We start from the raw sequence: 15,106 nt of genomic DNA on the forward strand, positions 1-15,106 counted from the left end.
GGAAAGGCAGAGAGGGACTCTTTATGAGGGAGTGTAGCGATAGGACGAGGGGTAATGGTTTTAAACTGGAAGAGGGTAGATTTAGATTAGGTATTAGGAAGAAATTTTTTACTATGAGGGTGGTGATCCACTGGAAGGGGCTGCCCAGAGAAGTTAGGGATGCCCCATCCCTGGAAGCATTCAAGGCCAGGCTGGATGGGGCTTTGAGCAGCCTGGTCTAGTGGGAGGTGTCCCTGCCTATGGCAGGGAGGTTGGAACTAGATGATCTTTAAGGTCCCTCACAACTCTAACCTTCTAATCTTTAAGGTCCCTTCTAACTTTATGAATCATCAATATAACCAGTGTTTCCTGTTCTCATTTTTTACCTTGCACCTCACAATCAAAAGCTATAGAATTAAAGCAAACATACAAACTCTGTTTTACGTGTTAAGAACACATCAGATGTTATCTGTTTACACAGATAAACATATCTTTGTTATATCTGTTTACACAGATGTAACAGATGTCTTTGGGAGAGGGACACTACTTTTTTATTTGTTTGAAATGCGTAGGTTAAATAATGAATTAGACAGGAGAAAGTTCATGTACGCTGATACATCAAAACCTTCTTAAGAAATACTTCCTGTTCATCTGCCACCAGCCTGCTCATCATTTTACTTTGATGACAAGTCCATAGTTCAAACATGTGTACCTAACCTAGCAATGGTCAGTGATCACTCCCCTCCTTCTTACCTGCAAACTGTTAGGAGTATGATACCCGCAATCTGTCCTGCAGTCAACTGACATAGCCTGCAGCTGATCAAAGCTCAATCTGCTGGGATCAATCCTTGATAAGCATGCTATGCACACAATGGTTAACATGGACCTCCAGCAGAATTATTTCACTAGAATATAGCACGGGTGCACAGCACACATGGTTGGGTGGCTCACTAACATTTGGTTACACAGCACCAAGTTCCAGCTACATCAGAGCAAACAGTTATGGACTGGGTGCTGCAAGCACCTGGTACCATGCAGCAGTTGATGGACTAAAACTGTTTATCCAGTATTTTCAAACAGTGTTTTGCCTCAAATGGATAACTGCTATCAACCATTGTAAATCCTACTTACAGCATCCAAATTCAGTTTCCCTGAAAAGAAAGAGGAGGCAGAAAACACTTCTTCATCTCTGCTATTGGTTGTGACTAAACATCCTATTGTTTATGCATCTTTTTCTTCTTTCCTAGCTTTATCACCTCCCTACTCATGGCTGCTCTTCCCTACAATCCTTCTTCCATCATTCTAATGCTTATTTCCCAGTATTCCCACCATCACAGTTCTTCCAGTCCCTACGAACACCCCAATCTCTCAACTAACCAGTGTCTACACAATGCCTTCCTCCTCATATATCACAGCCCTACCACCTCCCAAACACCATTCACAATCCCTAAATACCTTGTTTCGTTCCTCCCAAGACCACTCTCCATATTCACTCCTTAAAGGTTTGTTTCCACAAACTGTTTTCAGTCATCCAAGCTGTCCAGCAGATGAAAGAGTAGGACTGAACTCAAAAGCTGGCAGTTTTCTAAATGCCAAACCAGTCAGTACCAACTGGCTCCAATACTCATCAGTTGGATCCACTTCCCAGGTCACTCCATGCTCAGCCCAAAGAAGAGCAGCAGGACAAACAGTCTTCTCTAGACACTGCAGCAAGAAATTGCTTGTTGAGCAATTCTTTACAGACCCTATTAGACAGGCCTCACAGTGTCCTGTTAGGCAAAGCAAGTTCTATGTCTCAGTTCTGCAGTATATGAAAATATACACCTAAGAATAGACAAGGTCTCCTCAAAGCTTCATTTAATAGGTACCTAATTAAGTTAGTTGCCAAATTACCACCAAATTGGAACAGATGCATCTACCTTGTCTGGACACGTGTGAAAAAAAGCCAGCTTAAAATACCTACAAAAGACTGGCTCTAATACAAATGAAATTCACTTTTGAGTAACTGTGGCTATTAATTTGGTCTCTTCTACTTATTAGGTCTTTACTACTGATGTAGATATTATGGCAAACTATAGACAGACCTAAGAGCATTTTCATTTTTTTTTTAGTATTGGTATCTGGTTTGCAGTAATGACAAGAAACTTTAATTGGTACCAACTCTAAAAACTGCTGTGATACCCTGCAAAAAAACCCCTAATATCTTACTTAGCAAAGACAGTGCTTGGTTCTGTCCCATATATATAAACAGATGAGAAAGACCTTGAGTGAATAAATAAACAGAATCACAAATTTCCCTAAAATCGCAATTCCTTGGTTCTGCTAAGGATTTTGATGCAATAGACCCACATCAGCCCTTCACAGCAACTACACTTCAAAGTCATTCTTACAGCAAATCAGAAAATAAATAAATACATAAAAAGTATTCTGAAGCAACTGCCTGCAAATAATTTCAGAACTCCCTATCCTTATTCTTCTCCAAAAGTAGCATCCATACATATGAAAGACAAAAAACACCAACTGCACACAATATTCTCATGGAATGGATCCTCAAATGAGGCACTTAAAACATTAAAATACTTACTGATCTTTAAGGTCTGTAAATTGCTTTTCAAGATTGGACATTTCATCTAAACACTCCATTCTTCTTCTTTCACAGTCCTCATCATCCATTTCTATGAATAAAAAAAAAAAAAGGTAATTTATTTTGAACAGTGTAATGTATAACTAAATAAACTGGATATTTTGTTTCCAGTCAATCTGAAGCAAGCCTGAATTTTAGGCATGAATAGATTATCCATTATATTATTACCATTTTACAGCAGAATATAAGGAATCACTTGACATATAAACTACAAAGTAAGAAACTTCGATCTACTTCTACAAGAAATCCCATTAACAGCAATTTCTCTTCCTCAAAACAGGAAACATCTCTGTAAGACTTCAAGAGGTTAAATTTCATGACTGATAATACAAAGTTTATCTAAGAACACATGAAACAGAAAAACTAAACATTGTATACCACACCAGATGAAAGGCACCATTAAACATGAAGACTTATTAGCCACCATTGAAAATTCAAGTGTATCTTGAGTTACTATGAGCAAAAGAAATCCCTGGAAAGAAAGCACAGTTCAATGTTACATTTGTCATATAAAATTCAAGGTCTTGTTTTATTAATAACTATTAATTTAAAAAAGTAACACTTGGTTTTGAGAACAGGTTTCATCCTGTTCAACTGGGAGAGTTCTTTGAAGCTGAAATATTAATGTGGAAATATCTGTAGTTTAATGACCATTTAAAATGACTGGATTTCTAATGAAACACTTCTTAATCGGCTAAGTCTAGAATTTTGCAGTAACTTGTTTTTGTACACTTCTATGCAGCAAGAGTAATTAACATGAAACTCTGCAGAGTTTTTGTTTTCATTTATATTCACGATTTTTTTCTTAATTTACCTAGTGAACATAACTGTGAAGTATAATAAATACTCACTTTTTGGCCAAAAATTTTGCCACTTGATGTTACTAAAAATCAGTTGTTACCTCCACTGCCTTTCCTTAGACTAGAAAACAGAAAAGCTAAGCTACAAACTTCTTGACCCTTTCTCATCCTTCCCCGAAGAAAAAAAAAAAAAAAGGCTTTGTTAGGCCGTATTCAGAAGTTAGAGATGTCCTGAAACTGCTTTATAGCAGCAGTATCTCCAGTAATTAGCTCTCTACAGTTATGGTACAACAGACCAATTATCAAGCAGTAGGAGAAGACATGCAGAAGAAAGGATGGCCAAGCAGTCAGGAACTGAGGCTGAACTGGTGCAAAGAGGCCAGGCGTTGGTGAGAAGGGGCTGTCCTAAGGAGGCCATATCCATCTCAGCAGTTACTCTGTCAAGAAAAATCCCATCTCCTGGCAGAAAGGCAAAATAGGATCCTGAACCAAGCAGAGACAGCCTGGACTCGCTCTTCTAGACCACAAACAAGTCTTGAGCCTTTTGCTTCTTCCTCACTCACATTTTCCAACAGACACGTTTAAGTGCTCTATGCTGTCTCCTACACGAACTACAGAAAGCAGCATGCAAGTCTTCATCCTTATTGTTTTGCAAAAGAGTACGGCAATTTGCAAAGGTGACGAGGTAAAAGGAGTAGCTTCAGGGCCAGCATAGCTACTTCGGAGGATCTGAGTAACTCAGATCTTCTGCTCTGACCTCTCAGCGTATGAAGTTTTCTGCACATAGCTTTTTCCTGAAATCGTCACAAGCTTTTAAGACTAAAAACTACACTAGCCCTCTCTGCCTGGACATGAAAATTAGCAGGCAGTGGAGCAGTTACTAATCTGTATTTACAATGGTACCCACGAGTCCAAACTAAAGACCTACTACAGTTTGTCACATTACAGTTAGTACAAGCAAAAAAGACAGCACGCACCAAGTTTTGAAACATGACATAACCTGAAGTATTTGAAAACAGAGCAAGAAAATTTAAAAACAAAACTTCAAAAAAAATACACTGAATGCTTAGCATGCTGGGGAGGGTGAGGGAAGAAAGTATCAGGCTGTTAAGACATACTATTTTATTTTAAAATATTGTTCTCGAAAGTAAGGCAGATCCTGAATCCCAGAATAAGGCTGAAAATCAGGTTAAAGAGCACAGTTTTACTTGGCTGTCCAATGTAATACTCAAGCCAAAATTGATTAGGCAACTTTCAACTTGGCCAAATTTAAGGAATGTGGCAGTCATATTACTCAAAGAGTTGTCTAAAGCATTTATGTGCTATAAAAGTAAAGCTTCTTTAAAATTTGAAAGCATTTCCCCATGAAGCCAGCTAGGAACACGCACTGGGATACAGATAGTTCTCCCACTTTATTCTCAAACTCAAATATGTGTTTCAGATGTGTTCAGCTATGCTTTTGGTTCTGTTTTAGTATGGAAATCACTTGGAAGTCTTTCCTTAAATTAACATGGATTTTATTGTTTATGTTTAGGGACTACATATCAAAGAAAACAGATTAGAACTGTAACCCTGGCCGAGGATCAGCGCAAGACCCACTCTTGGAGGGGAAAGTGACTGCATCTTACATTTTAAACTTGCGTTGCAAAGAAACTATAATGCATTGGTATCTGAGGGCACTATCTTGCAGATGCTGAAATACCACATAGCTCTCTCCAGTCTCCCCTCAGCTACATATATGCTCAAGTCTTTGACTTTCTGGCTAGAAGTCTACAATTTACCTATCATTCATACTGAATGGCAATTCACATGCTAAGTCGCTCTTCAGTTGTTTCACCTTCACTCTTACCTCCAGTAAGATTCATAAAATTATGAAGTTTTCCAGAGTCCTGAAATACCTTCAGTTCCGCAGTTATGGAAATTCTTCCCCATGACCTTAAACAACATACAGATTGGGGAATATGCAGTACTGAAAGAGTAAGAGGTTTTAAGATCAAATCTCATGGCTTTCCAGTTGAAAATTTACATCACTGGAGACAAAAGATTCCTCATTTCATATTAAAACGCTTGCTAATAGGCCTATCCTTTCTCAATACTTCAGATTTCCTGTGAAGTTTCATACTGCACAAAGTATTTAGGGTGCTTTTAAACACTTCCAAAATCATAGTCATTCTTTTCCTACTTTATTCAAGCAGTTCAAATCAGTAACTAGGGCAGCCTGGTTGAAAGACAAAAACCCCCATAGTACTTAAAAATAACAGCACCTAAAATAGCTTTTTTTAATAAGCTGTGGCCTATATTAAGGGCTCTAAAAATGTCCAAATTTTCATCTGGGATAGTAAGCATAACTTGTGGCTTTTTTATTCATCCCTAATACGCTATTCTATATCCTGGTCAATAAAAAACTCTCCACTAAACACTAGCATCAAAAGGAACAGGACAGAAACAATGATAGCTCTCAAGGGCAAGTTATGCTTCTTCTAACTGCACTTTCTGTATTCTCAAGCATTTACTGGGGAAAAAAAAAAAAAAAAAGAAGGCTGAATGCGAGTAAAGCAAATGACAAATTTAACCAAAAAAACACCTTTCCCTCAAAATCTTTTTTCTTATTATTACTAATTTTAATTAAGACTTATTTCTTGAGGTACTAATCATCTTATGTCTGTAGGAACAATACGCCTCCATGGAGTACATTCATATTTGTCAAGACACTGAGACAAGCATATAATTTCCTTTAATCATCACTTTTTAAGTGCTCCCTTAAAAGCATTTCTCTGTGGAATGCAACAGAAATTATCTGGAGAGCTTCTTGTATTGTTTTAAAGAAACACTCACAGACTACGTTCACTTAAAACACAATTCCTCTTCCTCCTCCCTAATCTCAGAAGAAACCAAGACAAGGGTGAAACCATGGAATTATCTGCCTTGAATAAAGATCAACCAAAGTGTCTCTGAGGACATGTAAACTTCAGTTTTCTTTAAAAATACCAATTAGCACAACTACAAACCGGAGCGAGGGCAAGCTTTGAAAGAGAGCAAACTTCAAAGCTGGAACTAACAGAGACAATTCTCACTACACCACAGCCAGTGAGCTGGAGGAGAGAGAGTTAAATCTACACCTGTTGTACCAACCTTCCTTTCTCACACAGAAAGTGTCACTTTTTTAGTCATACAGATTAGCTAGAGTAAGAGATGAAGAAAGGGCATTCTCAGACAGCATCTATCTACAAGACAAACTGGTAGGCTAAGATGGACTAAATAAGTACTGGTTATAGTTGCAGTGCTGCTCTTGGACCTCATCAAGGAGTCCTTCACGGCCCTGTGTCTCACCCACCTACTGCCCAACGAGCCTGTATATTCCTCCTTTACACTCTCTCTGTTTTCCCCTCAAAGATGTAACAAACTTCATATATCAGAACTTCTTCAAAAGCCATCTCCGTTAATTTATCATCCAAAATACAGTGTTCCCTTTTTCGTCCATGTACAATTCTGATAATAAAAGAACTGAAGCATGCTTTCAATAGTCACGTCTGAAAGGAACAGAGAAGGTTGCTGTGCAAACAAGGACGTAATCAGATATGCTTTTCCAACTTAAAAATATGATTACCTCCAGCTGCTTGCCCTGGTACCCTCACTCAAGTTCACCTTTTTTCCAGCATAACCACCAGCAGACAGAGATGCTGCCTAGTTTAGGTTTCATCAGAACAACCAGGCAGTTTAAGCACGTTTTTCTGGCCTTGTTTTCCAACAGAATCACTATGAGAGAACAGGCGTAAGGAAGGACTGATCAGCCTTCCTCGGTAGCAGATCTGTAATTGTATCCATAAACTCTCCACCAACAACAGACCAACTGTTTATAAAAGCTGTGCACACATTCAAGTTTCAGTACAGTACAGCTTTGAAGCCAGTCCCATGACTGGTCCAGCTTATCAGGCACTGGGTCAGTTTGCAGCAGTTTTGGTGAACACAAACCGAGTTCTTTTCCTACCAAGGTAAACCCAAAGCTTCATTCCAGGTACTCATCAAATGCGTTCCAACACCTACGGAGAACGCAAAGATTTGAAACAATGACTCGTCCTCCAGGCAGCTTCCAAACAAAGGCTACATAATTGGAAATAAATCCTAACTACTTTGGAGGTGCAGGGGCCTCAGCACTATCTACTCAGAACCATTTCTTCGCTATTCTTATTTTGCCAAATCAGTTGCTAATCCAGACACAAATAAAATCACTATGTTTATAATAACTTTGATGACTTTTTCAAGCCCCTGGATGTGGTCCATAGCTCACTGATTGAAGAGATCTCCTGTATAGTATTGCATTAGGCAAGATGACAGAACAGCCCAGAACTAAAGAACTCCCTGCGCCAGGAGACCTCTTGTGCAAATCATTAGTCCCAAATACACAAAAACGTGTAGGTGCCCAGTTAACTGATTTAAGTTGGAGGTGTTTACATATTCTCACAAAATTGCAATTTATGACTTCTGCTACTATTGAGCTGCGGTCTATCTAACCACTGCTGTACATAGTCCTCAGCACCTCCCATTTACATATCAGACTCTTCACTGAGACATTTTCACTAGCTACCTTTTTAATGGGTTATTTTTCTGACACCTTAGCATACAAAGGCCCAACAAGCATTGAAGACAGTGCAAGAAAGGGGATAGGAAGACACAGCATACCAGGAAGGGTGGGTAAGGACGAGAAGCAGGACAGTGGCAGCCAGCAATTCGATCCAGGTGGACAGCCATGGACCAGCAGCCTAACTTTTAAAAAGGGGTTCAATCAGCAATACTTGCCAGTTCAAAGGCATGGGGGGATGGGAGAGAAGAAGGGGAAAAAGGGGGGGAAAAAAAACCCAACCAAAACACAGGAAGGTCTGTATAAACCATGGTCAGATTACCTGGATTTGTGGATTAATCAAGGCCTTTACTGGGGGATCAGCTCTGGTACAGAGTGAGTATTAACTCAGATCAAGGTCTAAGAGAGCGATATACTCTCTCCCAGTGTGGCAGCCACACTTTCCGAGCACTAGTAAAGTCTTCACTCTACTTCTGCAGAGCCAGCTTGGCTGTCTCTGTGCCATACCTGTGGGGCTCCAGTACCTTGCTAGCCCAGACAAGGGCAAGCTCCACAAGTCCATATGGAACCACCATAGCAGGGCTTTCCCTGAACTCCATCAGTCAGTGCGAATATAAAAGCCACAGGACTTAACATTCAAGATCTCCCAGATCTTTTAAAAACAAAAATGAAGAATCAATTGTACATTAAGGACATTAACGCACACGGATAAATCAATCACAAGCCAACATATGTAAAATATAGTTTCACAGCTGTGTAATTTGTCTAGCTCATGGCGGCCCACTCCTTCCACTGTGCCAAGCCCGGCGCTTGTGCCATAAGTCAATGTGCTAGTACAGCCATGGGACAAGATCCCAGCAGACCACTCTAAATCACTTAAACTGACAGAAACACAAGTTAGGACCATAGCTAGCACTGAACACAGATACTGTTTTTCAGCTAGCCCTTCTAGTGACACAGATCCTGCTTATGGAGCTTGCTTACTTATGGAGCCCCGGTGATTTCAAAGCAGCAGTGTTATGCATCTGATGACCAGTACGCTTCCCAGTAAGTGACCATTTTGTAACTTACCCGTTGTAGTTACAAGGGCAGTTTGAACAGATAATAACCTTCTTTAACACAGTGGAAACTGAGCACAGAAAAAGTAATCCTTTTAAAGTTTGTTTTCACCTACTAATATCATTCAAAACCTGCAGTCCAGAGGAAGCTATGAAAAAAGGAGTAGAGCAGAGTAGAGGTTGAAATGCCTTGCAAAAATGCCAATGGCACCAACAGGGTTGCCAATGCCCCCTCAAAGGCAGGCCTCAAAACATCTACCTGAAATTCGCGATTTTGCATACAAGGAAATACATATGTATATGTGAGCACACACATGTGCATGCATGCACACGTATGTATGTATGTATGCCAGTCTTTAAGTGCAGACCCTAGCGAGCACCCCGCTGCGGGCCATGCACTCAAGCCCAGCAGGGCACAACCCACAGCACCTACACGGAGCGGAGCGGCCCGGTCCGCCAAGCCCGGGTGCCAGGCGGCTCCGGAGCCGGCGGCTCAGGGTAAGCCGGCGCTGCAATCCCCATGCGGCCCACCACCTTCCTCCCCCCCGGCCGGCGGCCCGAAGAGCAGCCGCGGGGCCGAGCCAAGGGCCGGGCCGGGCCGGGCCGGGGGGGCGGGGTCACGGCGGGGGTGGGCACCGGCAGCCACCGGAGCCGGGGGGGGGGCGGGACCGGTCTCTCCCCCGGAGCAGCGCGCTGGGCGCTGAGGGAACGGCCGCGGTCCCCCCTCAGGGACGCTGCCCCACGGGCGGCCGCCGGTACCTGAGCTGTCCCCCTCCTCGGACACGGACGAGCTCTCGGTCTCCTCTTCCTCCGAGCTGCTGCCCTCGTTCTCCCCGTAGTCCACCTCCATCTCATCGTGGTTGTTCTCCTTCTTCTCCCGAGAATGGACCGGCATCGTCCACCCCACCGCCAAGCCCCGGGACAGCCCTTCCCGCCGCCGCCGCTCCGCCGCTGCCGCCACCGGCCTCTCAGCCCCGCCCCGCCCCTCCCCGCCCGCGCAACCTACCCCGCCCGGCGCCCACCGCGCCCTCCCATTGGCCGAGCCCCGCCAGCAGGCTTGCGTGGCTCCCTCGCGCGGGGCATTCTGGGAATTGTCGTCCGCCGGGAGCGGAGAGGGGAGGGGCGGGGCGGGAGAAGAGGGCGGTGCCGCTCTGCGGGGGGACCGTGAGGGGCCGGCGGGGAGCGAGAGCTTCCCGCGCCCCCGTCCGCGGGCATTCACGGGACCGCTCGTCACTTGAGGTGCTCTGTCGCGGTCAGGCAGAGTTAGGGGCGCGTCGCACCTGCCCGCGTCTCCCCGCAGGTGGCCTGGGCGGGGGAGCTGGGCCTGCGGGGCCGGGGGTTCGACCGTTGCCGTTCCCTGCCGGAACAGCGGAGGGAGGACGCGGGGACCTCACCTCTGGCCGCGCCGCCCGCCTGGCAACCCCCCCACCCCGGCTGCTGCCCGGCAGCTTGGCGTCCTGGCAAGGCGTCCCCTGCGGCCCCACTGCCTGCCCCTCGCCTCCCCCTTGGGCTCCAGGGGACAGAGGTCCCTGTCAACAGCGACCTCCCCACCAGAACCTGCATCTACCCCAGTTTCACATTCTGTAATACGCTTTAAATTAAATCAGGCTTAAGTCGGTCCCCTAAAGATGACAGCAACCCGTGAGAGCAGGCCTGAGAAGGGACTAAGCGGATACGCTGTAATTTGTGTGGGGTTGGGGTAGGTTTTCTGACTTTGAGTGGCAGTACTTTACCGTTCATTCACCTACTGCCATTAATTGTGCTGTGTAAGATGTACCGAAGGTGAATGGTGCTTACTGGGGCAAGCTGTCTCAGCTGTCCCCTTGCCATGAGGTTAGCTTCACCTCAGGACGTATGCATGCAGAGGAAAGTCTGCCAGGGATCCCCAAAAGCCATGAAACACAGTCACCTCTGGCCTGCAGGTAAGCACGGGCAGTATCTTTGGGGCAAAGGCAAGCTTGCTTGTGCAGCCACGGGCTTGCTTCTGACGTCTGGGCCAGGTGAAGGTCCAGTAGAGCGTGTCCCAGTGACATGATGTGCTGCTGTAGTGACGTTAAGGTTGTATTTACCCAGCAGTGGCACTTCTTCATATTGAGAGATCCAGGCTTAGTCACTCCCCACAGTCCAGAAGGATGTTGTGCCTGTTACGTTGTAAGGCAGCTCATAGCTTCTGAGCTTCCCCATGGACTTCTACCTCCATGGCAATAGCTGCCCACCTCGCCCACAACAACCAGCACTGTACGTTAGTCACTTCTTTTCTCCCACATCTCTGTATACCCAAAGCAACTCATTTCCCTGTATCTCCACCAAGAGGAGCGCGTGTAGGTGTGCCACCTCTTCACAGAGAGAGAAATATTAGACAAAATTAACCACCTCCCCACCCCTCACTATGCAAGCTCCATCTCTTCTGGTTCTGCTGTCTCTGGCTTTGTGGCTGCCTGGGGACCCAGCCGAACCTGGCACTGCCTCCCCCGCACCCATGGCGATTTTTATCATTTTAAGCACAGGGCAGGAAACACCCCCTACGATTTCTGAGAGGACTGCAGCCTTCCGAAAGGCACGGCGCTGCCGGGGGAAGGGGGCGGCCACGCATGCTCCGCGCCCGGCGCATGCTCTGCGCCGGCGGGCGGGGGGGGGTTCCCGGGTTGCCCCCAGCCCCGGGGAAGGTGGGAGAACGGAGGGGACAGGGGCTGGGGTGATTATAATGGCTCTGGTTATTGAATAGAGCAACAGCGACTGACCTCGCCCTCGGGTTTTCCCTCTCTAGGAACCGCTTTGCGGGACCCCAACATGTGGCTGAGCGCCGGTTCTTAGAGTTTTTGGAAAATTTCCAGAGACCGTCACCAAGAAATTGTGTCGTAAGCAGGTATTCCTTCCAGCTAACGTGGAAAAAGTGTTAGTAGGGGTGCCTGATATTCAGATGGCCGAAAGGAGTTAGGAGGAGGCCTGAAACAGGAGCTGGAGACGTCCCCAAAGGAAAACAGTGAATTTCACAAACTGGATCTGAAATTTCTCTTCAGAGAATCCATGGGGATTTGACAAAAAGGAACCATAAGTAAAAAATGTCTAATAATCCCAAATTCAAGTGTTGCCCTTTGGACTAGCAAGATAAAAAGACTAGAAATCAAATGCTCTGGGCTAGAAAAAAATACTGGAAACAGTTGCAGGGAAAGGAATGTCAGGAAATCAGGAAACCTTTGGACTGATTGTAATTTCCTTTCCAAACAGTTGGAACGAGGTCTAAAGGAGCTAAAAATAAGCCCCAGAAGGAAATCAAAGTTCCCATGCCACGATGGAAATCAGCAACCAGGATGGGGAATTGAGCCAGAATTATTTTTTTTTAGAAATACATGATTTTACATGCTGCTTCTATTCTGTTTGTAGCCAGGAGAGGGGGGAAATACCCACCTAAAGCAATACAAACATCTAGTGTCTTGAGGAGAAAAAAAATAGTTACTGGTTGAAGTTAATCTGACTGTCCAAATGGAGTGTTAGAAAAGCTAAGAGAAAAGGGTATTGCCCGGAGCTACATATGGTGGCACAGTGCTAGCGACGTTTTATAATTTGTTCCCAGAAATATGATTAATCAGATAATCTATAAACCCTTAACATATAAAGTGGGAACACCTATCTTAATTGGCTGTCTAGGGCCAGATGCGTGCTAGAAGGAGGGGGGAAAGAAAACATTCTGTCTGGCTTGCTAGAGGACTTGCAAAGATTTGTGTCTTACTGTGTGTACATACCAGCTAGGAATCCAGTCAGCTACCAGAGGACTGGATTGACCATTTTATCAAGGTACGTGAAAAGAAGCATGAGATGCCCACAAAGCTATGTTTTTTTCTGGATCATGACTTATACCCTTCATCAGAGTGAAAGAGTCATTAAGAAGGAGGTGATTGTGATCGTCCTCATCAGCTTGGCTCTGCATTTAATGGGGAAGTGGGGATTAACAGCTGGTATGTGCTATTTTTGAACAATTAGAAAGAGACACAGTCCATTAACAGGGACAGTTGGCAACAATGTAAAATTCAAAACTAGCAATTCTGTTGAAAGCTGGTATTGAGAAAAATTTGGACATGATAACAATCATAAATAAAATGCTGGCCAGCACAGACCTTGACAGATGGTGAAATCCCCTTTCCCAGTTTGGGAAAGAGAGAGATGATTGAAGATGGGAACTCACACGTATGAAGAGGAAAAGCTTGGAAATGCAGGCATCAGCTTCCTAGGACTTAATCTGGGCACATAAACCAATAATCTGAATCTGGCTATTGAATGACAGCTGTGAAACACAGAGAAAAGTGGAACCTGGCACAAGCATGGTGGCTATTAGACCAGACATCTTCAGAAAAAGCTAGGAAGCAGAGCTGTAATTTTACAACTAATTTGTTGAATGGAGACAGTGAGTAGAAACATGTATCACTCTAGAATCTGAAAAGCAGTTACTAGCTTTCTGATTATCAACCTGATTGGCAGCTTTTGTTGTAGTGAGTAACTGCGTAGTAACTGAGTATTTCTAACAAGGGGAGGGTTGTAAAGAGAGAAGCCAAAGATACATAATGTGAGTCAGTATGACACAGGTGTGATGAAAACCTTCGTAAGATGAAACCTTCAAGGAGAAGCAAGGACAAAAGAGCATTTACTGTGTTTGATCCAATATAGTGCACTACATCTTAATGAGTTTGAACTATCTTCTCACTAGGAGTTTCTCCCAGATCAAAGATGCAGTTTGCCTTGGACTGGTCATCACAAGTTTGATTGTGGGGGGTGAGGTCCTCCAAAGGGGACAGGACATCAACATATTCGCCAGGTCTATCAGTATGTGTTATTAACGATGAAAGAAGAATCATGAGATAAATTTATCTGGAAGATACGTGTGAGGTTTCAGGCAGTTCTTGGGCCTCACCTGTAGTATGGGTTAAGAAAGAAGTGGTAGCACTGGGGTGTTTGTGAACTCTGGCAAACCAAATTATGTCACTTGAAATAGGTTTTTTCCGGTATCACAAAGAAATGATACACTGGATGATCTATAAAATTAAATCTGATTCTTCACTCCCAATTTCAAAGTGCAATACTTAGGAGTTGGGTCACAAGAACACTGAAAAGACTATTTTTCCTGCAGGACAAGGTCAGCACCAAGTTAAAGGAGTGGTCACGGTGTGCAAGCTGCTATCTATGTTTGAAGGCTATTGGATCATGTTCCTCCCTCAGCTCATATATTATCTACGCAAGATATTCTGGCATATGCTGCAAATGGTGTAAAGTAAGCTCAAAACTACTAATCTAAATAAACTCAAAATGATATGACTATTTCTAAAAGACCGTGCTTACTCCTGCAGGTGAGATAAGGGGAGAGATTGGGGGCAATATATTTCCTTTGATAAAACAGAAACAATCTCTGCAAAACTGGCTCTCCCCTAGAAGCTGGCAGACGTGCAGAGTTTCTGCAGGGCTTTTCTCTTCTGGAAGTTCTTTTGTGGGTTTGTCAATATTGCAAAATTATTTCATAAGTTGGGGAAGAAAAAGAAAACATCTCCGTGGTTGAGAGAGAGTGTTTGAGCACTTTCAGTTAAAAAAAGTAGTTGCTGTAACTGCCACTGTGTTAGTGTATTCACATTTCAAAACCTCTTTCATATCAGATAAGGGTGCTAGTGCTTACATTAGAACACAAACATGGTGAGTTGGAGGTGACTTTGCACAGCAAAAGTCTAAATTCTCTGACACCGCTGGCCAGGAATTAGTAATCGTTACACCAGTTGAAAATAACTTTCACAGGTACGAAAGTTTCTCATCACAATAGGCCATATCTACCTTCTGTTCTTTAAGCATGGCTGACACAGTCCTAGTTAAGAAAATAAAGCTTAGGTAATGATTGTTGCGTTGGGTTTTGGTTTGGGTTTCTCTTCACTTGCGCTCTCCCTGCTACTTTTGAAGCCATTGCCTAATTGAGATCTAATTTTACATAAGAGCACAAGTGTTAAAGATACCAAGTTTCTGTGTGTTTTGTGAAACAGTATCTGGAACAAAGAACCCCTATTAATGGCCC

The 15,106-nt window shown here is 43.8% G+C and overlaps 1 protein-coding gene and 1 long non-coding RNA gene across 4 annotated transcripts in view; one reads left to right on the forward strand and one right to left on the reverse strand.

The window, feature by feature from the left end:
• The window catches only part of BRMS1L (BRMS1 like transcriptional repressor), a 25,166-nt gene extending 15,144 nt beyond the window's left edge, over nucleotides 1-10,022 (reverse strand). For both annotated transcript variants that reach the window (XR_008466183.1, XM_054200120.1), the window contains exons 1-2: nucleotides 9,820-10,022; nucleotides 2,564-2,654 (exon numbers count right to left, since the gene is read on the reverse strand). Coding sequence is in view for 1 of the 2 variants with exons in the window: in XM_054200120.1 (XP_054056095.1) it covers nucleotides 2,564-2,654; nucleotides 9,820-9,955 (227 nt within the window). In the remaining variant the exon portion in view is untranslated. The remainder of the gene's footprint in view (nucleotides 1-2,563; nucleotides 2,655-9,819) is intronic.
• Nucleotides 8,954-14,330, forward strand: LOC128909026 (uncharacterized). 2 transcript variants are annotated; one of them, XR_008466184.1, is made up of 4 exons: nucleotides 8,954-9,049; nucleotides 11,828-11,926; nucleotides 12,807-12,855; nucleotides 14,183-14,330. It is a non-coding gene; the product is annotated as an uncharacterized LOC128909026 (long non-coding RNA). The 2 variants fall into 2 exon arrangements; XR_008466185.1 differs by lacking the exon at nucleotides 8,954-9,049 and adding an exon at nucleotides 11,689-11,726.
• The last annotated feature ends 776 nt before the right edge of the window (nucleotides 14,331-15,106 follow it).

The sequence above is a fragment of the Rissa tridactyla genome, chromosome 4 (genome assembly GCF_028500815.1).
Source record: "Rissa tridactyla isolate bRisTri1 chromosome 4, bRisTri1.patW.cur.20221130, whole genome shotgun sequence".
NCBI classification, from domain to species: Eukaryota; Metazoa; Chordata; class Aves; order Charadriiformes; family Laridae; genus Rissa; species Rissa tridactyla.